Source organism: Patagioenas fasciata, chromosome 7 (assembly GCF_037038585.1).
Source record: "Patagioenas fasciata isolate bPatFas1 chromosome 7, bPatFas1.hap1, whole genome shotgun sequence".
Classification (NCBI taxonomy): Eukaryota; Metazoa; Chordata; class Aves; order Columbiformes; family Columbidae; genus Patagioenas; species Patagioenas fasciata.
In genome coordinates, this window is record NC_092526.1 from 40,885,969 (window position 1) to 40,910,099 (window position 24,131).

Consider the following 24,131-nt stretch of genomic DNA (forward strand, 5'->3'; position numbering starts at 1 on the left):
AGTGCAGGGGAACCTTGAAGCAGTGGTGGATTTGGCCAACAAAAGCCTCTGCAGGTCTTACAAGGCCAAGACGCAAGGTGTGCGCTGGGGGCAGAGCAAACCTGGTGTCCCGGGACAGGCTGGGATGTGACCGGCTGAGCAGTCCTGAGGAGAAGGGCGAGGGAGTTATGATGGGTTTATGTATATTTACTAGAAGTCTATTAGTATTTCGGTATTTTATTAAACTGTGTTTCTCTCAATCCAAATTTCTCCCTTCACTTTTGATTCTTTCCCCTATTGGGAGGAGAAGGGTTAGTGGGTGAGTGATCAGCTGCCATGGTTGTGATGCCAGCCCGGGTTAAACCACGACACGGTTGAAGGTCCAGAGGAACGTCTGTCATGGTGGGGTCAGGGGCACATGGGCTTTGTGGAGCAGCTCAGTCAATTGGGCCTCTTCAGTCTGCTGAAGGGGGGGCACAGGGCACTGGAAAAGCAGCGACTCCTGCTTGGGGAGATGAGGGGGAGGCAAACCCTTCTGCAGTGGCAGCTGGTGGCACAGAGGCAACAGCCACCAACACCCTCCAGGGAGCTTTGAACGGAGCATTAGGAAAAACTGACCAGGCGGGTGGTGCTGCCCTGCAGCAGGACACCCGGGGCCTCTCGGTGATCTCTGCCTTTGGAGGTTTTCAGCTCACCAAAATGTCACTCAGCCTCACCCTGGGGTGGGTGATACCCTACCAGAGACTGCCCCATCAGTCCCTTTCCCAAAGCCCCTTCCATGCCCCTGGAAACAGCTGTAGCTGAGGGTCTCTGCAGCAGAGGTCCATGGGACAAGTCAGGGTGACATTGTCCTGTGCTTAGGAGGTCTCCAGTCCCACCTTGATTCACCTTGATGTTTCCTGGCCAGTGTCGTTACCCCTCTGGTGCTTTAGGCTATGAAGAGAATCAAAACGAGGTGACTGTCATTTCCGTGCTGGAATGCAGGGCAGGAGATCAGAGCTGCCGGGATCCCTGCTGCACAGTTCGGCCTTCAGAGACTCCGTCAGGGCACTCCAGGGCTCAGGAGCAGCGGGTACCAGCCACAGCACCACATTCTAATTCTGCCTGCCTTTGTGCATTTTCAGAAATCTGGTATCTGTACCTTGGCCTCCTTTGGCTAAAAGAGAAACAACCACCATATTCTACCCCTCAGCCTCTTACCAAAACCAGAGAGAAAATATATTGATCAGACATCATAAAAAGGCAATTCTGTCTGAGAGGTGTAATCTTTAAATATCATTTAAATATAATTTAAACAAAGGAATAGCCCTGAGACCAAAACCGCCACTCTAAGAACCTCATGCCAGAGGCTAACTACTGAAGAATTATGCCTGCTTTGGCAAGTAAGGACCTGAAAAAGCTTCAGTTTTTCTCCTGAAGAACAAGGAGTTCCCTTACAGCACGGTCCTCTTTCTGTTATTAGTGACAGTGGCACTAATTCCAAAACACACTTGAGAGCTGCTCTATTTTTCCTTGTGTCCAAAGCTCAACCCGCTCATCCCTGGGAAGGACTCCTGCCAATCTCTGCAAAGCACATCTCTCCAACCTTGTGTCACGCCCAGGTTTCTGTTCAGCCCAGGACACTTCTCCCCATCCCTTCAGCACACTGCCAGCTCTCAGGTTTTCAGCTGCGTGGAGCCAGGCCGCTCCCTTCAAAGTCTTCCCTACAGAAGTCTTCTCTACGTGCTGATTCCAACTATATCGCCTCATGTGATGTACGGCTCCACGCTCCTTCTGCAGAGCTGCATGGACTGGGCAGTCTTCCTCTTTCTTTCATGGTTATTCACCTCTGCTTGGCGGCTCACGGAGAGGCCGGCTGCCCCGGCCCTGGGCCCTCGGGCTGGGGGGCTCTGGGGGCCGCCCCCCAACATCCCCGTCCTGCTCCAGCAGCAACTCAAGGCAACACAGACACACACCCTGGCCCGGGGGACAGCACAGCGTGGGCACCGGAGAGCACAGCCTGGGGACCCGTGGGCCCCACGACCCAGGCCCGGCGGGAGGCGGAGCCGCCCCCGGCCCACGATGCCCCCGCCCCGGCCTCTCCACGAGCTGCCGCTGCCCGGCCCGGGGCTGAGTGCAGCCGCTCCCTGACAGTCTGAGCCCTGCAGCGGCACTGACCAATCCCAGCCCAGGGCTGCGCCGCTGCCGGCGCTCATTGGCTGCTGCTGGGCCGCGGGGCGGGCCGTGGGCGGGGTTTGGAGCCCAGCAGCAGCTGCGGTTCTGCCGCCTCAAGGAACTCGGTGCCGGCCCCGGCGCTGCCGTGTCTGTGGGACGGGGCTGGAGCCCCCGCGGCCTCGCCAGGGCCCAGCACAGCCCTGGGGAGGGGGCCGGGCTGCGGCCGGAGCTGGCCCGGGCACCCCTGGACAGGCACCCGGCTGCCCAACGTACCGTGACCCCCCGCGGCGCCTTTGGTGATCGAATCGGTGTCAGCGCGTCGTCAGTAATGAATTGCCTTTGGATAATTACAATTAGTATTAACTTTCGCTCGATGAGGTTTGCTTATTTTATTAGTCTTTTGCGATGCCCTGCACTAGTGTTATTGCCATCCCATTCATCCATTGTCCCATATTGTTCATTATTTTCATTTCTTGTCAATGTTTGTTTACTGCTGTAATGCTTTGTTCTCATTCGAGAGCAAAGTCTTAGTTAATTACTGTTAATCATGCGCGTGTTCCGTATGATGGTTCCGTTCCCCACCCAGAGCTCATTCTCAGGAAAGTAATTCATTGTTAACATGACCTCCTGTGGAATAACTACTGAGAGGGCAAATTACTGAAACTAAATACCAAGGATACACTTACTGAGAATAAAGCTATATCCACATCTTCAGAATATAAGGTGGCTGCGCAGAGGGGAAGAAATCTGCTCCCTATGCTTCCACCTACATGAAACAACACAAATCAACCTTCACAAAATGGCATAAAAGCTAAACTAACGAACCTAAACCAAGATAACCCAACAAAGCTAAACCAAGCAACCTAAGCCAACCTCAACTCAACTTCACCAACCTTCAGCAACAGAAACCAACAAACCTGAAATGGGCTACAAACAGACAGCCTACAAATCGCCCATAAAGTAACTAATTCAGCATAAAACAGTCAACCCAAAATTCACCCCTCAAACCACCAGCCTTAAAAAACAGCCAAAACTAACTAATATAAACCGAGCTAAAACAAACTTAAATGAGCATTCAAACAGGGTAGAAACAAACAAGGTAGAAACACAAAAGCTGACGAAAAAAGCATGTAGAAACAAAGCAGCTACAAACTGAGAAGCTACCAACAAAGAAGCTGGAAAAAAGGAAAGCTTATAAAGAACCTAGAAGAGTGTTAAAAAAGGCTCCAAAACCAACCGACTCTAAACAAGAAACCTCAAGCAGCCAACCAGCCTCAGACAACCTAAACCAAATGACCTAAACCAACCTCAGACAAATAACCAACCTAAACCAAAACAGCCAGAACCAACCAACCTGAAAGAGCCACCGTAAACCAACCAAACTAAACCAACAAAGCCAAAACAACCTACAAAGAACCTATAAACCATGTGAATGGCAAAGGAAGTGTCAGGGACGTCCAGCAGCTGTGCCCAGCACCTGGCCACTAAGGGCAGGGACAGTCCCCTGGGCCTCGTGGGCACGGAGACCCTTGGGGACAGCACCCCAAGGGCTCCTCCAAAGGGTGCTGGGGAGAGGGGCGGTGGGGGGGCTGCACCTGGGGGCCCCGTCACCCCCATGTCACAGGGCCAGCACCCAGCATCGCAGCAGTCACAATGCCCCAGGGCAGGAGAAACAGCAGCGTCCTCCCGTGCCCACGGCCAGAGCTGGCCCGGGGCAGCCCCAAGGCATCCCAGAGAAGCCCTGGAGGAGCTGGTGTGGATGGATTCTGAGTGATCACTGAGGTTCATGCAACGCATTCCTTCGAACTCCTGACAGCCGTGACCTTGAGCTAATAAGAAGAAATCAATGGCAGCTCTGTTTTGCAGCGAAGCATGTCTTGCAGCACTGACATCTGTTAAAAGACCACCCAGGGCTGGGCTCGTAGCGTTAGCTTCTTTTGTGAGCCAGCTGTCTAGTTTTATTAAAGTTGTAAGTGCATGTGCAGTACCTACAGATGAAAAAAGGCTTGCTGAAGCTCTCTGAGCTTTATTCCAACATTCTGTGTTTGAGTTACAGGACTCTGAGAGCTGATGTATGTCTCGGTTTTGCCATATGGCTCTGTTGTGTGGTAAAATGTCAGGATGAAAGAACGTTAGTTGTCCGAAGTCACAAGGCCCTCCTAATGCTCTTCCCAGGATGCTCTTCCATGCTCGCTGCCCGCAGATCAAAACCAAATCCTCAGGTAAACCTACGGGATCTGTTCCGAGAGTGATTTGTGGTATTGCGCCACAGGGAGTGACTGGCACACATCCCTGTAGGGGACACATCAAACCCTAAACTATTTATATACCGACATGTTGTGAAATTTACATAAAAGCAAACCTGTAAGGCTCCCATGATGTCTTATTCCTGTGGTTCAAGGGACAATGCAGGAAAATCATTAAACTTATACAATTTATCACGGTACCATGTAGCTGTTTCCCACGCAGTCTGTCTCCAAGTTTCCTGACACCACAACAATGGCTGCATAACTCCTGGCTTGGTGCAATTGCTTCTGACAGTTTCATTATATAAGTTACCTAAATGTTGTTCTGTTGCTCGTACTCCTACTAAGCATGTATGAAAAGGATCTGTTGGTGTGGATAAAGAAGCACAGAGAATAGCTGCACGGGTTAAGTTCGCTAAGGTAAGCCATAAATTTTTTGCTGAATCAGGCCTCTGCTGAGGGGCCACCCAGAGACTCCAAGGAGGAGGCAACAAGGTCGTACACATCTTGACAGAATCCATTTCACTTGAGAACCTGCAGAGACACAAGCAGAGCCCCTTCCCCAGGTTACTAGATCAACAGATCCTGACCATTCGTTAGACACAGGCCTCTGAGTCAGAGAGGCTGGCTTAATGCTTCTGGAGAAGTGCCATGGATGAAGAAATTCCTTGACAAACATGGTTATCACAGATCAAATGCTCAATGAGCAGGAGGTTCCTGAAATGAACTGGAAATAACTTCTCAAGAGACATGGGTAACTTACTACTGCTGACAGAAAAATGATTGAATCTGCTTCTCCAGTGCCACTTTCATCTCCTGGTTCCTCATGCTGTAGATGACGGGGTTCACTGTTGGAGGCAACACTGAGTACAGAAAAGATACCACCAGGTCCAGGCTTGGGGAGGAGGTGGAGGGGGGCTTCAGGTAGGCAAACATGGAAGTGCTTATAAACAGGGAGACCACAACCAGGTGAGGGAGGCAGGTGGAAAAGGCTTTGTGTCGTCCCTGCTCAGAGGGGATCCTCAGCACGGCCCTGAAGATCTGCACATAGGACAGTATGATGAATAGAAAACACCCAAGTCCTAAAGAGACACTAAGCACCAGAAGCCCAGTTTCCCTGAAATAGGTGTCTGAACAGGAGAGCTTGAGGATGTGGGGGATTTCACAGAAGAACTGGTCCAGGGCATTGCCCTTGCAGAGTGGCAGTGAAAATGTATTGGCTGTGTGCAGCAGAGCATTGAGAAACCCAGTGGCCCAGGCAGCTGCTGCCATGTGGACACAAGCTCTGCTGCCCAGGAGGGTTCCGTAGTGCAGGGGTTTGCAGATGGCAACGTAGCGATCATAGGACATGATGGTGAGAAGAGAAAGCTCTGCTCCAAAGAAGAAGACAACCATTAAAACTTGGGCAGTGCATTCTTGATAGGAGATGGCTCTGGTGTCCCAGAGGGAATTGGCCATGGACTTGGGGACTGTGGTGGAAATGAAGCCCAGGTCGAGCATGGAGAGGTTGAGGAGGAAGAAGTACATGGGGGTGTGGAGGTGCTGGTCACAGGCTATGGTGGTGATGATGAGGCCGTTGCCCAGGAGGGCAGCCAGGTAGATGCCCAGGAAGAGCCAGAAGTGCAAGAGCTGCAGCTCCCATGTGTCTGCAAATGCCAGGAGGAGGAACTGGGTGATGGAGCTGCTGTTAGACATGTGCTGCCTCTGGGCATGAGGACAATGTCCTAGGAGAAAAAGACAATGACAAGCTACAAAAGAATTCTTGAGCAAAATCAAAGCCATTTCCCGTAGAAGCCCCACTGTCACACACAGACACTTTTCTTTTACCTGGAGACTGCCTTCAACTTTGTAGCTGGAGCCCTGGTTGGTGCTTGATAAGCATCTGATGAAGAACTGGCCCTCTACCTTGGGCTCCTGATAAGTCAGCCTGACTCTAAAGAAGTGAGCAGGGGAGGTGGCCAGTCCTGGTGTTCAACCTGGTCAAGTGCAAACCACTGCTAATGCAGACAGGCCTGTCAGCATCTGCAATCCCAGTGGGAAGAATCAGGAATGGTAAGGGCAGTTTCAGAGTTCTAGGATTTTATAGCTTCCACCCAATTTCACCTTGAGAGGGTTCTTGGGTGTCAGAAACCCTTAGCGTTTCTGCTACACTGGGGGAGAACAGCACGAGTTCTGTGATGCAAGAGGTTGTCTGTGGCGTAGTGCAGAGGGAGGGCAGCTGGTCTGTCCCTCTGTCTTGCTCCCAGCTGCCCTGGGTTGGCACCTTTCTGAGATGGCGGCTGATCACACTTCCATGTTGACCTGAAATGCCACCAGGCACTGCTGAGAGCAGAGGGATCCACCTCAGAGCATGACATGTCTCACCCTTTCCTAAGGTCTTAGCATCCCACGTTTAGCCCAGGACACACATGGCTCATCTCACAAACCCAACAGCATTTTCTCTGTCACAGTATCTCTGTGATTGTCCTTGGGGCTTTCAGATAACACAAGGATTCTGTGGGACACATTTTCACCCTGGAGTGAAGCTCACAGCTTGGAAGGATGCCTCAAGGAGACAGCCAAGAGTCCTAATGATGGCATTTGATTCGGAGAGATTCAGCTCATTCCCCAGCCCCACAGACTGCATTGCCCACAGCCCCACAGGGCAGAGCAAAGCTAGGACACGTGTTCCCAAGGACACACCTGCAGGAAAGGTCCCACAGGATCAGGCTGTGACTCTGCAGCTGAAACTTCCATCCCCAGAGAGCCTGACAGCAAGAACAAGATCACAGCAACAGTGACCCAGAGCAGGGGAGCAAGATGGAAAATGCGGTGAGGGCGGCTGTGAGAGAGGCCAGGGCAGAGGCAGCCGGGCACTCAGACAGCGTCACCCTTCCCCAGCTGTGCAGCCGCCTCCCAGACACCAACATTGCTGGGCAGTTGCTCTCAGCCCCTGTGCTCTGCAGAGGAACTGGAGCTCTGGCTGCACAGAAGCTGGTTCATGCCTTGGAGCCCCCGGCCCTGAGGGCAGAGGCTTTGCTGGGTGGGAGAGGGGGCGAGGGGGCTGCTCAGATGAGGGTTCTCCACTGAGGAGATCAAAGGGAGTTTTCAGAATTCTCCCTCCCCGTGGTGGACACTCCCTCGGGACACTCCTACCATATTTCTTGTGTTAGTTTCCTTTCCTTCCCATATCACAACCCTGCATTCTGGAGATTCTCACCCTGGCAGAATTTGTCTTGTGTCCTGTCTTTTCCCTGTCAGTGCTCACAGACCCCATCCCACTGTCTGTGCACTCACCCTGGCCCTACAGAAGCCTGCCTGTTTGCAGGGCACAGCCTGGGCACATACTCCTGTTTGCAGGTCGGAAAAAAGGACATGCCAGATGTTTTGCCTGATATCCAGCCAAGGTAATGCTGGTGTTTCCCACGGGCTGGGGACTGGCTGAAGGCACGTCAGGAGCCTCCTGGCAATCCTACTGATCACCCATAGTTACAGTTCAGGAGTCACAAGGACTTGTTTAAAATTAAGAACTCATTTTCCGTTTATGTCTTGCCATTTCCAAAGAGCAGGAAATCTAAAACACAGACTCAGGAAAGTTTCTTATATTGCTGTTAACCCTTTTCTTGACCTCCTTTATGAAACCTACTGTTGGAAATATTGTGGGAGTGAGCTGAAACTCTGAGCAGCCTGGACCGACACAATACCCCTCAAGAGCAGAAGGACCCTTCTATGAAGGCATCACTTCTTACACCCACAGCTTCTCCCCACAGCACCGTGGGGATCTCCCCGGGCAGGCTGAGTGCTGACCCTGGCAGGCGGCAGAGTCCCTGGCCAAGCACAGCCCCGGGGTGCAGGGACCCTGCTCTGCAGGACAGCCCTGGGTACCCCTGGGTGCACATTTACATTTAGAACCCACAGCCATCCTTGGGAGAAGGCAGCATTCACACCTTGTCCCTCTGACAGTGCAGGAGGCGATCCCTGCTCTGCAGCACATCCTTCGCCTCTGCATCAGAGTATCTCTGGGAGTTGTACTTACATCTCTTGCAGGCTCTGCAATGTGACAGTTTTCAGAAATTCTACCATGGTTTGCAAATGCAATGCCCTGCAGCCACAGACTTATTATCCGTGAAGATAAGTGAGCTCTCAGCGTTCTCCCACCCCAGACTGCATTTCCCCTCTCTCTGCCTGGCTCCTCTCCCCTCCGTGCTGCAGGCAGAGCCCTCAGCCCTGCTGCGCTGTGCAGAGGAGCTGCTCCTGGGCAGAGCTGTCTCTCTGCAGTGCTGCCTCTTGCCATGAGCTCCCTGTGTCCCAGGAGCCCAGCCCAGCTCAGCAGCACAGGAGCAGCCCAAGGTGGCACTTTCTCTGTCCCCTCTGTGCTCCCTCCAGGTGTCACTGGGGAGGAACCTGCCCTGAAACTGTCTGAAGTCATCACTGTTGTTTCCTCTCTCAGTTGGCCAGACACACATTTCTAGAAGTGTGATTTCCCCTCTCAGAGACAAAATCACCTCTAAATATCATCCTTTTTTATTTTATTGTTACATGGGACAGACAGACAGAGAAAGGGAGGGATCTCCTTTACCCCTGCTGAGGGAAGGAATTCAGCAGGGTCAACGGAGGAATCCCATCCTGCATTTCTATTCCCAGAATTTGAAGGAGACTCAGCTCCCTCCCATCTCTGTCACAAAGCCACAGGAGGTGGGATTCCTCTTTCCTCTTTTCAGGTGGGCATGAAATAGAGAAACAAAATAGGCATCTCAGCCTCTTTTCTCAACTCCAGTGCAAATTAATGGAAATGGAAGGCAGGAGTGAGATGTTCAGATGCAAATACCTGGTGACATTTGAGCGTCCAGACGTGGTGCAAGGTATGTTCAGGTAACTGCAAGCTATAATGGAGAAGTTCATAAAGACAGGGTAACATCTTAGGGATGATACATGTGAAGCTTGGAGTGAAATTCCTTTCACCAAGTGAAATGACAGCTGATGTCCCAATAAAGGCCAAAAGAACCATTTCCTAATCTTTATGTTCACGACCATTTATGAAGGTTTTCATATGAACGACTGCAGTCCTGTACCATCAGGACAACTCAGTCTCTCTCTTGTCCATCAGCTGAATTTACCAGCTCTCCAGTGACTACACTGGCATTTGTCCCATGTTCATCCCCACATTGCCTCACTGAATTCAGGGCAAATACTCGATTTCGTGTTCAAATCCAGGCCCATAGAGCTACATGAGATGCCAAGGCTAGCATGGACTACACAGGACGTCCAGGAAATCCATTCCCATTCAGGGCAGGTGTGTCACAACTGCCCAGACAGCACTGCAGAGTGGGATTTATTGTCTGTGTGCTGCTGGCTGATACAATCAGTGCAAGGCATCGGTCATCAGAGAGGCAAGGTCTGTCTCTTCTCTACCCAACAGCTGCAGGCATTGCACAAACAAGCAGCAGATCACACAGGAATCTCTGCACACTCTCCTGATGATACAGTCAATGAAAAGACCAAATACTTTCACAGTGTTCCTGGATCTATCTTGTCTGCAAGGTCAGTATCCTCAAGTACAGTGATGGTTCATATCAAAACTCAGTTGAAACTCAAAGAGGAATTCCAGGGCACCCAGATAAGCTGTTGCTTCCTCAACAACAGCTAAAGAAGAACCCTAAATTCTGTGAGACCACTACTGAATTTAGTAAGACTAGGTGTAGGTAAATCTAAGGTACTTCATGTCTTTGCCTCAGTTACCACCAGCAAGGTCTTCCAGGTCTTTGTGCTTTCAGGCAGGACTCTGGAGTAGAACAACCAGTGGTGGGTGGGGATAAAGCCAGGGGTTACATAACCAAACTGCACCCTTACCAGACCCCAGGACCAGAGGGTTTGCATCCAAGAGTGCTGAGAGAATGTTTTTCCCCAGGAGGTGCTGATCTGTTATGATCCCCGTATGAAAGGCTCTCAGACTCTGTGAGGTATTTAAAATGTTGTACTTCAGATCTAGCACTATAAGAGGAGTCATAAAGACAATCTCGTGTCCCTTTAGATGGTGGGAACCCCAGGTGGTGTGGCATTGAGTGAGCTTCCAAGCCAAACACTCCATCATGGTGCAACAGCTGAGAGAGGTATTGTGGCCGAAATGTGTATTGCCAGGACCTGTCCTTTGTCCTGTCACAGCACTGTGACATTCTTGGATTAAATGAGGTGTGGTGGGACAGCTGGTTCTTCTGGGGTGCTGCAATGGACGGATACAGGCAAGGAGGATGAGGACGGGGGATGCCCCTGTGTGAACAAGAATTTCAGATATATGGAGCTTCTCAATGAGATTGGCAACAAGTTGAGTTAGCTTGTGTGAGTGTGGAGGAGAGGAGAAGTCAGTAAGGGTGACATGGGATTTCACAGAAGAACTGGTCCACAGCATTGCCTTTGCAGAGCGGCAGTGAAAATATATTGGCCGTGTGCAGCAGAGCATTGAGAAACCCAGTGGCCCAGGCAGCTGCTGCCATGTGGACACAAGCTCTGCTGCCCTGGAGGGTCCTGTAGTGCAGGGGTTTGCAGATGGAAACGTAGCGGTCATAGGCCATCACAGTCAGAACTGCATACTCTGTGCAAAGCACGAAGAAAAACACAAAGCTGTGCAGCACATCCTACATAGGAAATGGTCCTGGCCAGAGGAACACTGGTTTCCACTTGTGAGAATGGAGAGATTTTCAGCAGTGTTCCTCCCATTTCACTGTCTTACAGAGAAGAGCTGCGGGGATTTTGTTTTCTTTCTTCTGTTCTACGTGACCCACCACATCTGAGGAGGGTTTTTAGGGCAGAAATGCTTGGTATTTCTGCTGCATTCCAAGTGAAACCTTGTAGGTGCTGACAGGCAAAGGGGCTGTCAGATTCAAACTCAGAAGTTTCTTGTAATGTTAATGGGTCCCACTGAGGAACACTGCTGAGGAACTGTCCCCAGGGTCTGGGTAGAGCAGAAAACTGGAGGCAGAGATGACAGTCCGGAAAAGCAAAGTCAAAGTGGCTCTGCCGCTGAGTAAACCTGGATGTGTGTCATTAATCAAAGCCCCAAGCCCTGACCCCCAGCCCCTGGGAAGGCAGATCCTGTCCCTCACATGTTGCCCAGGGCTCTTCCTGGGACAGTGGGATGTGGGGCTGTGCAAGGCCAAGGACAGGACTATGGTCCGACTACTACCAGGTTCCTGGGAGGGGACAAAGAGGCCATGAGGCCCCTGTGCTGTAAGGACAAGGTGTCTGCTCGCAGGAATCAGAGGTGGAAGCAACAACTGTAGATAAGGGGAGAAGGAGCCCATATCTGATGGGGGCTTTCAGTCTTTTGACATCCCTTGATCATCTCCACAACAGCCTGCCCTATGCTGTGGCATCCCCTGCACCGCTTTCCCTGCTGGCTGGAGACATCCACCCTCCTACCCCACCTTGGTCTTGTCTGAGCATCTTCCTTCCTTTGCTGATATGTCTCCATCCTCTCCAACTGTTCCTTGAAGCACAAAGCCTTGGGCTGATGCAGACTCCCTCTGGGCGACCTGCTCCAGCACAGCACTGCCCTTCCAGTCACATTCCTTTCTCTCCATGGCCAGCCTGGACCTCCCCAGCTGCACTTTGTGGCATTATTTCTTTATCAAGCTCTTTCCCACTATGAAGAAAACCTCCACCATCTCTGAAACCACCCTTCAAGCACTCTCAGTCTACTCCTACACTGCTGCAGCCTCCCCAGCGCTGCTCAGCCAAAGCAGCCCAGGTCCCTCAGCATCCCACACTATGTGTACTATGTCCCAAACCCCACCTTGGCAGAGCCCTGCACTCTCCAGTTTCTCCATACTTGTCCAAACTGGGAAGCTGCACACTGGCAGACACCCATGTGTGTGGGGTCACACCAGTGCTGAACCAAATGAGATGAGAACTCCAGGTGTCTGGGTCCCCATGCTCCTCCTCATGCAGCCCCGTATGCAGCTGCCTTGCTCATGGTGAGTGCACCACAGCCTTGTGTGGTGGCCCTTGTAGTGCCCAGGTCCTTCTCCTCAGGGTCACTGCTCAACATGTCAGGTCCTGGTCTGGATGGGGTTGTTCTCTTATCCCAACACAGAACTTGCCACTTCTCGTAGTAATTCTACAGACCTTTCTGACAGGGAAATCCCAGATTTTCGCAATGTCTGGACTCTCCCTGGAGTGAAGCTCCATTTGATCAGCTGTTAATGTTTGCATGCAGATGGCTTATCGTTATGTCATCCTGTCTCTCCCAAGAGAGCAGCACGAGGATGTGGAGGTGTTTCGTTAGAAGGAGATATATTGTTGAATTAGTCAGGCCCAAAGGAATCTCAAGGCCACTTCAAGAAGCTGAGAACAGAATCTGCTGTGAGAAAGAGGGGCGTTTCTTCATTAACAGGGCCTCAGCATGGCGTGAGTCGTCGGACCTATCATCAGTGGGGCTCCAGCGTGTGGACTGCCCATGATGTTCATTTAGCGAATCCATGCTTGGAGCGTGGATTCATGACTAGAGAATAGTTGCGTATATAAGGAGACATGTTTCTGTAATAAATGGCTTTGGCGTGATTCACATTGAATCGGAGTGCTGAGTCCTTTATCGTTCCAACACGAGGAGTTATAGGACGCTATGAATACCACCTCCTGGAGAAACTGTGGGGTCTTGTGGGTCTGGTTCTCATAATACCAGAGGTCTGGAGTCAGAGGGGAAGCTTCCCTTCATGTGGGAGAGCAGCAGGAATGTGTGGAGCTCTGTCTGGGGACAGATAATATGAGCTGAAAGCTGAGGAGACAGCATGAGAGGGCAGAACAACATGGGCAATGTTGTGGTGGGTGGACATCAGCTTCTGCCTCACTGATCAGGAAGAGGAACTAGATGAGCCCTCCTTCAGACAAATGAAAGAAGTCTCATGTTTCCAGGGCTCTGTCCTCATGGCAGACCTAAGATATCCCAATACCTGCAAGGTACCAGCCATCCAGGAGGGGTTTGGACTTCATTGGTGACAACTTCCTGATGTGATTGACTGAAGACTCAATGAGATGAGGTGCCCTGTGGGCACTTACAAGCCGGAAAGAGTTGGTCAGGGATGCAACAGTCAGAGACAAGAAAGTAGAGCTGAGGCTCCTGGAAGATGGTAACAAGGCAAAGAGCAGGATTTCAGGAGAGCAAGCTTTGGTCTGCTGAGGGACCTCCTTGGGTCCTATGGGATATGACCTTGGTGTCTACAGCATTTTGTCTCTCACATTTCCTCCCTCCTCTCTCCCACCTGCTGTTGTGCAGCGTTTTTTACCCTTTCTCAAATACAATATCCCAGAGGTGCTGCCAACATCACTGAGTGGCTCAGATTTGGCAAGGACTGGATCCATCTTGGAGCCAACTGGAATCGGTTCTGTCTGATGTCATTCAAAGTCCTGTTGTCTTCTCAGACAGGCGACGACTGTAGCACACCCACGCTCACCCCCAGTTCCAAGTCAGTGTAAATCCAGCACAGGGTGACAACGTGTTGGATGTTACAAACTACTGGATCATGGAGAACAAATGGAAACGATCTTCTGTCAGTAACCTGAGGATGTCTCCAGTCAATTAGCAGGTTCCTATGGGGAACTGTAATCGCTCTGACATTCACTGGCCAGGTAAAGCAGCAGGTGCCAAGAGTCCAGAGGATCTTGATCCAACTTCTTAACATGACTGCCTGGTTCCAACTGACTTCCCCAGATCCAACCTCAACCTCCCCTGGCGCAACTTGAGGCCCTTTCCTCTGCTCCTGGCGCTTGTTCCTGGGGAGCAGAGCCCGACCCCCCTGGCTCCAAGCTCCTTTCAGGCAGTTCAGAGATCAGAAGGTCTCCCCTCAGCTCCTGTTCTCCAGCTGAACCCCCAGGTCCCTCAGCCGCTCCCATCACACTTGTGCTCCAGCTTGGTGAGGCCAAGTCCCAGGTGGCCGGTGAGGGAACAGGTGGCATTAGGGAGGGGTGAGGGGCAGTCATCCATACAACGTCCAGCCTCACAGGACTGTTCTCCTGCCTGTCCAGATGTCTCCAGGAGACCCCCTGGATCAATATTCATTATAGAATGCTGCTATCACTTCTTGTATACACTGAAAAATGACAGAAAACAACTTGGAAAGGAAAACGCCTCCTTTATGAAATCTTGTTTGAAATCTTCTCCATGAAGTATCTGACGGAAAGCTCTCCCAGGGGTTGTCCAAGTGCTGAGGACTCTCTCAGCCGCTCCTCCCAGCAGAGCTGCTCCAGCCTCAGATCCTTCCTGTGGCTCCTCTGGCTGCTCCCGCTGTCCCGCCAGCCCAGCCGGTTACCGAGGGAACGCTCCAGTTTCTTGCCCGGTGTCCCGGAGGCAGCGCCCGGCCCCACAGGGACCCAGCGAGGGGCCAGGGCGGGCACAGGAACCGGCAGCAGCAGGTGAGGACGTGCATGGTGGTCCCCTCTGCTCTCCTTCCCTGGGGGGCTGCCCTGCAGTTATTGACAGAAAGAAAAACTTGGTGGTCTCTCCCCACCCGCCTCCTGCTTAGCAAGGTTTCAACATCATTCCTGCACACTCCAACACAAGCCCCGGCTCCGGAGGCACGAGGCACCTTCTGAAGTCTCTGGGCAGAAGCTCAGACTCACCTATGTGTCGGAAAGCGCCAGCTTCTTGGCCGGTGGCGGTGACATGGTGCTGCTGGGCTGCGGAGCAGCCCTGCCCGACAAGAAGGCTTTCAGCTTGGCCAGCACCAGGCTGGCAGGAGCCCTGCTGCGAGGGTCCCTTCCCGGTGTCCCAGTGTTCTCCCCGCTGCCCCAGGGCTCCTGGCCGGGGATGGGCTCCGGCAGCCTGGGGGAGGTGGGCAGGGGCTCAGGCTCCCAGCAGCGCTTCCGAGGAACCTGCGCTTTGGCCCCACTGGTGTTACTGGGGCTGCAAAATCCTGGAGCCGCTCTGGGCGCGGGTGGCAGCTGCGAGGAGAGCGGCTTCTTGGGCCTCTGGGCTGTGTCACCGGGAAACGCTGCAGCCGCATGTGTTGCTTTCTGGGCCAGCTTGGGTGACGGTGACCCAGAAGTCAGCTTGGCGTGGCCAGGCAGGCTGGAGGCAGCTTTGGAAATGGGAGCTTCTGAGCTCTTCCCGGGGCTGGGGATCCTGGGGAAAGCAGAGCAGGGCACATGTTAACTGCCAGTGTTTGAGCGACTGCAAAACTCTCGTCAAAGTTGCACACAAGAACCAGGAGCCAGGAGCTCCAAGGAAGTGAGGAGCTCTGGAGGTGCAGCAAAACCACGACAAGGGGCTGGAGCTCTCCCTACCACCCTCCCCTGAACCAGCACGTGCATGTGGGCACTGGGGCTACCTGGGCCAAGCTCCTTCCCACACCCAGGCACGTGGCCCCAGACCTGTCCCACGTGCTGAGCAGGGGCAGAGGGGCTGGGGACACAGGGCACGCTCACCTGAGGTAGAACAGCACATACGCCTGCTGCTTAAGGACCACTTTGATGTTACTGGGGCGGACCACGTTGTCATTCATTTGGTACCACTGCCCGTCGCTGGCCTGCGGAGGGAGAGAGAACGGGGTCGGGCTGTGTCCAGGGACGCTCTGGCCTGAGGAGCAGCAGGAACAGAGCCCGTCGGCAGAGCTCCGCTCCCCAAAAGCCCCAGGTGGCCCCGGGCAGGTGAGGGGTCTCTGAGAGAGCAGAACTCCACGCTTCCTGTGATGGAGCACAGCCCGTGCCCCCCAGTGCTCCACACCACGCGCGTCTGCTGAGCACCCTCCTGTCTGTGCATTACACGGACCCTCGAGCACCCGCCAGGCCCCAGCACAGAGAGGTGCCAAGAGAGCGCCCTGGGCTCACCTTCACGTAGCAGTAGTAGTGTCCTGAGTGGCTGCTGTACCCCGAGTGCACCAGCACCGCGTAGAGCCCGTACATGACCGGATCCCCGCTGGTCTGGGACATGTACGGGCGGATGTTCAGGAGCTCAGGGTAGCCCACGTCCTGCGGAGAGAGGATGTCACAGGAGCCGGCACAGCAGATGGCAAGAGCAGCTCAGCTGTCCTACGGGTCCCGCCTCGCGAGGGAGGGGGAACCCGCTCTCCCCAGGCAGAGCCCACAGTGAGGAAGATGCCGGGATGAGCCAAACTCCCACAGCGGCGCACAGCTGGGGAAGGGCTGCAGGGCTGCGGTAGAGCTCGCACCGCGCACAGAACCACCTCCCACCCTGCTCGGCGCAGCAGGGCCTCAGGACAGGACACAGCCCCGCTCTGGATTGCCGAGCACTCACCTTTGTGATCTTGCCTCCAGTGAAGTCGGCAAAACGCTTCAGAGCAAGCGTGAGAACCTTGGGCGCTCGGTGGATGGTGAAGCGTTTGGTTGCCGACACTTTCTTCTTGCATCTGCACAGGGAGAGCTTGAGCTATTCACGCTGTTCCACCACCCACGTGCTTGTCAGCCCTGGCCAAGCCACAGACCCCACGGAAATGACCCTGCTGAGACCGCTCCAGGGCACCTGCTCACGGCCAGGTCTGCTGGCTCAGGTCCCCGTCACAAGAGGAGCGAGATGAAGAGACAGGCTTCATCGCAGGCTTCACAGCCACATAACTCATGATTTAGAGGTGGAGCAGGTAGAGAAGCCCTCGTGTACTGCAGCTGCCCTCCTGCTTCCCACCAGCACACCCACGGCCCCTTCCCGCCCCAGCCCCGCACGCTCACTTGTCACACAGGTAGGCGTTCTCTCCGCCCAGCAGGTCTGGCTTCACAAACAGCTCCAGTGCCTGCTCTACGTTTGCGGCTTGCTGCCAGGACAGAGGAGAGGTCAGGGCCAGGCAGAGGAGGCAGCGCAACAACAGAAGTTGATTCCCTCTTGCCTGCACCGTGCCCGACACTGGCAGGTTAAACAGCCTCGAGCAGTAGCGGTGCAGCTGCAGGAACATCCCCTGCAGAGCAGAGCTCCTCCCCACCTGACCCTGCCCCGGTACCGTGATCTCCACCGGCAGGTCCAGACAGGGGTCAAATGTGTCCGAGACTCCTTTGCACATCAAGCACTTCACTGCAAGAGAAAGAGCAGTGAGCACACCCTGGCACAACACGGCACCACCACCCCCCAGCACAGCGCGGGCAGCTGCCGGCTTCCCCCTCTCCGGGTTTGGGCTCTGGGACGGCAGCACCAGCATTCGCAGTCTGGCAATTCCGCTGCGTGCTGGGACAACAAGTGTTGCTGGACAGCTGGCAGCGTGGGTTCCTTTGCTGGTGGCAATGAGCTGGGGACCCACAGCCAGCAGCTTCGGGACCCACAGATACCAAAAGACTGACCAGATGCAGCTCTGGATAATTTGCACATGCTTAGTGATTTTCCCAAGTTACTGCAAGGCTCTTGGGGAAACAGCAGCCCTGAGAGTCACAGGCCCAGGCCCTGACAGCCAGCACTCACCACGGGACCGCAGGTAACCGCCAAAGATCTGGTGGATCAGGGTAGTGGTCTGGGTCTGGCGATCCAACCTAGAGACGGCAGCTCGGATCACACACCGCCCGCCCCAACAGCCACCCTCACGGGCCAACGCTGCGTCCTCGGGATCCAAACCCAGCCCGGTCACAGGATTTGGGGACAGAACCGCAGCTGTGCTGGGGTGGAGGTGTCAGGAGAAGGCAGACAGCAGCCCAGAGCTGTGTCACAGAGGGGCAGAGAGCTGGGCCATGTGCCCCAGACCCTGGAGTCAGCACCTCCGTCACGAGCCCAGCCCGGGGGGCACATTCACCCCACAGTTCCCTCCCGTGGGCACAGGGGACCAGCAGACAAGGGCAGTGACGGCCACCAGAGGCCCCACATACTCGGTGCAGTCGGGCAGGCAGGCCTTCTGCATGGCGTCGATGGTGAAACGGAGGAACTCGTGCGCGTCCTCTTGCCTGCCCAAGCGGATGTGCGGGGCGATCTCTGCAGGACAGGGAGGGATCAGCCGCAGCACGCGCTGCAACAGATGCAGGTCCTCCCCCCTCCCTCGGGGCAGGGGCTGCGGGGTTTGTGCTCCCTCAGCCCAAACCAGACGTCAGACTGCTGTCAGCTGTGGGGGAAGCCCCACAAGGCCCATGAAGGCCCTGGCAGGCTCAGTGAGTCGTCTCAGAAGAACCTCTGCCAAGACCTGCCCTGATCTCAAAGGTTCTGCTCCTGCAATAGTCTCTGTCCTCCTGCACGGCTACAGGAGGGGACGCGAGGGCAGCCATCCTTACTCTTGAGGTCTCGGACAAAGGACGCTGGCTTTATCACGCTGCCGCTGTTCGCCAATGCCTGCGTGACGTGGTTCTGCATGACGCACGTCATGCAGAAGCCACTTTGGTGACCTGGAGTGGGAGAGGAGAAGACGGGACACTGAGGACAAACCCAGGAGAGATGGAGGCAGTACAGGGGGCAGGGAATCTCTGGTCCAGCACGGCTCAGCCACGCTCAGTTTTCCTACGAGCTCTGTGCTGCAGCAGAGCTCTGGGGCACCCCGGGGTCACAAGGACCAGCACACACCACCCCGGCTGGCGCAGCCCCAGTCACAGCACCAGTCGCTGCAACCCCCCAGATGGGACAGCATCCACGTGAAGGGGAAACAGGACACAGGGACTTGATGAGGAGCCCACAGGTCAGCCCTGAGGGCCCCATCCCACCGGAGCTGTACGGACAGGGCTGTGAGCCCCACGTGCTCCGCTCGGTCACAGCTCGGAGCAGAGGCCCCCACCAGATTCCCCTTCAAAGCCACCCGTGAACAGCACCTGCAGCCTGTACCCAGCCTTGTGCCCTGCGCTCACACGGTCCACAGAGGCAGGGGCTGTTTGGGACCCCCCTGCTCAGCCCCAGGAACCAGCAGACCCTCATGGGCCCATCTTAGTCCTTGCTGTGCCCAGCACAGACAAAGCCTCTCAGACGCAGGATGCAGAGCTCGGGAACACTGCTACGACCAGGAAAAGTGGATGCTCCCGTACGCAGGAATGTCCTCTCCATGGAGAAATGGGCAGAGCCGTGCGCAGGGTGCTGAGCGCAGCCCGGGGACAGGCGGGCGCTCCCCTCCCCACTCACAGGTGCGGCTGTGCTCCTTGGACAGCAGGTAGTTGGCGAGCGGTGGCGTGTACGTGAGGCACTGCAGGGTGGCGTTGAGGAAACAGGTGTTTCCCAGGTTGAGCAGCCCGGCGCCGATGCGCTGGACACGCTGCCACTTCATGGCGAGGCGCTCTGCGGGGAACAGCCCCTTCTGGGGCGCAGGGACGCCATCCCCGTGGCGCCCCGGGGTCCGGACGCCACCTGCGGGGAGAGAGAGGCGGGTGAGCCGCGGGCTGCGCAGCGCAGGGAGAGCCCCCCGGCCCTCTGCACCCACCCTGCTTGCCCGGCTGTCCCTCCTCAGCGCCGCGGGGGTGCTCGGCGGGCTCGGTGCGGGGGTTGAGCAGCAGGTACTTGGCCCGCAGCAGCTCCGGCTGGCCGGAGAAGCCGTGGCTGGCGGGCTGGAACTCGATCTTGCGCTTCAGCACCTTCTTGGCCGAGGCGCTCAGCAGCCGGCCCAGCGCCCCGGCCTCGCCTGCGTCCCGCCGCGCGTTCAGCAGCTCCCTCGGCTTCGCCGTGCCCGCCATGGCGTGTCACCGCACGTGCCAGCGCCTCAAGGTCACACTGGTCGCTCCCTCTCCAGCACCACGCACGCTTCCCGCGCCTCCTCCTTAAGTCCCGCCCTTCGCTGCGGTCGCTCGCGCTCGGCTCGGCCCACTGACTCCTCCCCTCGCCTTCGCCGTCCGCTCCGCTCCGCGTCCAGAACAGGACTGAGCTGCGCCTGCGCGTCCCCGGCAACGCCAGGGGTGGAGCCTGCCGGGGCGGGGCTTGTTGTGACGTCATCGCGCTCCGACCACGCCCTGGCGCCTCCCGCACGAGCGCTGGGCTGCTCGGTGCTCCCGCCCCTGGGGGTGCCCGCGACCCCCGGCCCGGCACCGCTGGAACTCTTCACTTGCTTGAGGCAGTGGCCCAGAATCATTAAATGGTCACACACGGTAGTTTCAGTGCAGGGGAACCTTGAAGCAGTGGTGGATTTGGCCAACAAAAGCCTCTGCAGGTCTTACAAGGCCAAGACGCAAGGTGTGCGCTGGGGGCAGAGCAAACCTGGTGTCCCGGGACAGGCTGGGATGTGACCGGCTGAGCAGTCCTGAGGAGAAGGGCGAGGGAGTTATGATGGGTTTATGTATATTTACTAGAAGTCTATTAGTATTTCGGTATTTTATTAAACTGTGTTTCTCTCAATCCAAATTTCTCCCTTCACTTTTGATTCTTTCCCCTATTGGGAGGAGAAGGGTTAGTGGGTGAGTGATCAGCTGCCATGGTTGTGATGCCAGCCCGGGTTAAACCACGACACGGTTGAAGGTCCAGAGGAACGTCTGTCATGGTGGGGTCAGGGGCACATGGGCTTTGTGGAGCAGCTCAGTCAATTGGGCCTCTTCAGTCTGCTGAAGGGGGGGCACAGGGCACTGGAAAAGCAGCGACTCCTGCTTGGGGAGATGAGGGGGAGGCAAACCCTTCTGCAGTGGCAGCTGGTGGCACAGAGGCAACAGCCACCAACACCCTCCAGGGAGCTTTGAACGGAGCATTAGGAAAAACTGACCAGGCGGGTGGTGCTGCCCTGCAGCAGGACACCCGGGGCCTCTCGGTGATCTCTGCCTTTGGAGGTTTTCAGCTCACCAAAATGTCACTCAGCCTCACCCTGGGGTGGGTGATACCCTACCAGAGACTGCCCCATCAGTCCCTTTCCCAAAGCCCCTTCCATGCCCCTGGAAACAGCTGTAGCTGAGGGTCTCTGCAGCAGAGGTCCATGGGACAAGTCAGGGTGACATTGTCCTGTGCTTAGGAGGTCTCCAGTCCCACCTTGATTCACCTTGATGTTTCCTGGCCAGTGTCGTTACCCCTCTGGTGCTTTAGGCTATGAAGAGAATCAAAACGAGGTGACTGTCATTTCCGTGCTGGAATGCAGGGCAGGAGATCAGAGCTGCCGGGATCCCTGCTGCACAGTTCGGCCTTCAGAGACTCCGTCAGGGCACTCCAGGGCTCAGGAGCAGCGGGTACCAGCCACAGCACCACATTCTAATTCTGCCTGCCTTTGTGCATTTTCAGAAATCTGGTATCTGTACCTTGGCCTCCTTTGGCTAAAAGAGAAACAACCACCATATTCTACCCCTCAGCCTCTTACCAAAACCAGAGAGAAAATATATTGATCAGACATCATAAAAAGGCAATTCTGTCTGAGAGGTGTAATCTTTAAATATCATTTAAATATAATTTAAACAAAGGAATAGCCCTGAGACCAAAACCGCCACTCTAAGAACCTCATGCCAGAGGCTAACTACTGAAGAATTATGCCTGCTTTGGCAAGTAAGGACCTGAAAAAGCTTCAGTTTTTCTCCTGAAGAACAAGGAGTTCCCTTACAGCACGGTCCTCTTTCTGTTATTAGTGACAGTGGCACTAATTCCAAAACACACTTGAGAGCTGCTCTATTTTTCCTTGTGTCCAAAGCTCAACCCGCTCATCCCTGGGAAGGACTCCTGCCAATCTCTGCAAAGCACATCTCTCCAACCTTGTGTCACGCCCAGGTTTCTGTTCAGCCCAGGACACTTCTCCCCATCCCTTCAGCACACTGCCAGCTCTCAGGTTTTCAGCTGCGTGGAGCCAGGCCGCTCCCTTCAAAGTCTTCCCTACAGAAGTCTTCTCTACGTGCTGATTCCAACTATATCGCCTCATGTGATGTACGGCTCCACGCTCCTTCTGCAGAGCTGCATGGACTGGGCAGTCTTCCTCTTTCTTTCATGGTTATTCACCTCTGCTTGGCGGCTCACGGAGAGGCCGGCTGCCCCGGCCCTGGGCCCTCGGGCTGGGGGGCTCTGGGGGCCGCCCCCCAACATCCCCGTCCTGCTCCAGCAGCAACTCAAGGCAACACAGACACACACCCTGGCCCGGGGGACAGCACAGGGTGGGCACCGGAGAGCACAGCCTGGGGACCCGTGGGCCCCACGACCCAGGCCCGGCGGGAGGCGGAGCCGCCCCCGGCCCACGATGCCCCCGCCCCGGCCTCTCCACGAGCTGCCGCTGCCCGGCCCGGGGCTGAGTGCAGCCGCTCCCTGACAGTCTGAGCCCTGCAGCGGCACTGACCAATCCCAGCCCAGGGCTGCGCCGCTGCCGGCGCTCATTGGCTGCTGCTGGGCCGCGGGGCGGGCCGTGGGCGGGGTTTGGAGCCCAGCAGCAGCTGCGGTTCTGCCGCCTCAAGGAACTCGGTACCGGCCCCGGCGCTGCCGTGTCCGTGGGACGGGGCTGGAGCCCCCGCGGCCTCGCCAGGGCCCAGCACAGCCCTGGGGAGGGGGCCGGGCTGCGGCCGGAGCTGGCCCGGGCACCCCTGGACAGGCACCCGGCTGCCCAACGTACCGTGACCCCCCGCGGCGCCTTTGGTGATCGAATCGGTGTCAGCGCGTCGTCAGTAATGAATTGCCTTTGGATAATTACAATTAGTATTAACTTTCGCTCGATGAGGTTTGCTTATTTTATTAGTCTTTTGCGATGCCCTGCACTAGTGTTATTGCCATCCCATTCATCCATTGTCCCATATTGTTCATTATTTTCATTTCTTGTCAATGTTTGTTTACTGCTGTAATGCTTTGTTCTCATTCGAGAGCAAAGTCTTAGTTAATTACTGTTAATCATGCGCGTGTTCCGTATGATGGTTCCGTTCCCCACCCAGAGCTCATTCTCAGGAAAGTAATTCATTGTTAACATGACCTCCTGTGGAATAACTACTGAGAGGGCAAATTACTGAAACTAAATACCAAGGATACACTTACTGAGAATAAAGCTATATCCACATCTTCAGAATATAAGGTGGCTGCGCAGAGGGGAAGAAATCTGCTCCCTATGCTTCCACCTACATGAAACAACACAAATCAACCTTCACAAAATGGCATAAAAGCTAAACTAACGAACCTAAACCAAGATAACCCAACAAAGCTAAACCAAGCAACCTAAGCCAACCTCAACTCAACTTCACCAACCTTCAGCAACAGAAACCAACAAACCTGAAATGGGCTACAAACAGACAGCCTACAAATCGCCCATAAAGTAACTAATTCAGCATAAAACAGTCAACCCAAAATTCACCCCTCAAACCACCAGCCTTAAAAAACAGCCAAAACTAACTAATATAAACCGAGCTAAAACAAACTTAAATGAGCATTCAAACAGGGTAGAAACAAACAAGGTAGAAACACAAAAGCTGACGAAAAAAGCATGTAGAAACAAAGCAGCTACAAACTGAGAAGCTACCAACAAAGAAGCTGGAAAAAAGGAAAGCTTATAAAGAACCTAGAAGAGTGTTAAAAAAGGCTCCAAAACCAACCGACTCTAAACAAGAAACCTCAAGCAGCCAACCAGCCTCAGACAACCTAAACCAAATGACCTAAACCAACCTCAGACAAATAACCAACCTAAACCAAAACAGCCAGAACCAACCAACCTGAAAGAGCCACCGTAAACCAACCAAACTAAACCAACAAAGCCAAAACAACCTACAAAGAACCTATAAACCATGTGAATGGCAAAGGAAGTGTCAGGGACGTCCAGCAGCTGTGCCCAGCACCTGGCCACTAAGGGCAGGGACAGTCCCCTGGGCCTCGTGGGCACGGAGACCCTTGGGGACAGCACCCCAAGGGCTCCTCCAAAGGGTGCTGGGGAGAGGGGCGGTGGGGGGGCTGCACCTGGGGGCCCCGTCACCCCCATGTCACAGGGCCAGCACCCAGCATCGCAGCAGTCACAATGCCCCAGG

At 54.8% G+C, this 24,131-nt stretch overlaps 2 protein-coding genes across 2 annotated transcripts; both read right to left on the reverse strand.

Moving 5' to 3' along the window:
- Positions 1–5,141: 5,141 nt before the first annotated feature.
- On the reverse strand, positions 5,142–6,074 carry LOC136103303 (olfactory receptor 14C36-like). Its single transcript, XM_065841322.1, has one exon. The coding sequence runs from the start codon at positions 6,072–6,074 to the stop codon at positions 5,142–5,144; it is 933 nt and encodes a 310-aa protein (XP_065697394.1).
- Positions 6,075–15,769: 9,695 nt separating this feature from the next.
- On the reverse strand, positions 15,770–19,919 carry LOC136103248 (ubiquitin carboxyl-terminal hydrolase 36-like). The gene is made up of 10 exons (XM_065841220.1): positions 19,670–19,919; positions 19,375–19,596; positions 18,543–18,653; positions 18,147–18,249; positions 17,749–17,816; positions 17,297–17,367; positions 17,031–17,113; positions 16,603–16,714; positions 16,176–16,316; positions 15,770–15,874 (listed from the first exon to the last, which is right to left on the reverse strand). The coding sequence occupies exons 1-10, from the start codon at positions 19,917–19,919 to the stop codon at positions 15,770–15,772; spliced, it is 1,266 nt and encodes a 421-aa protein (XP_065697292.1).
- Positions 19,920–24,131: the final 4,212 nt, after the last annotated feature.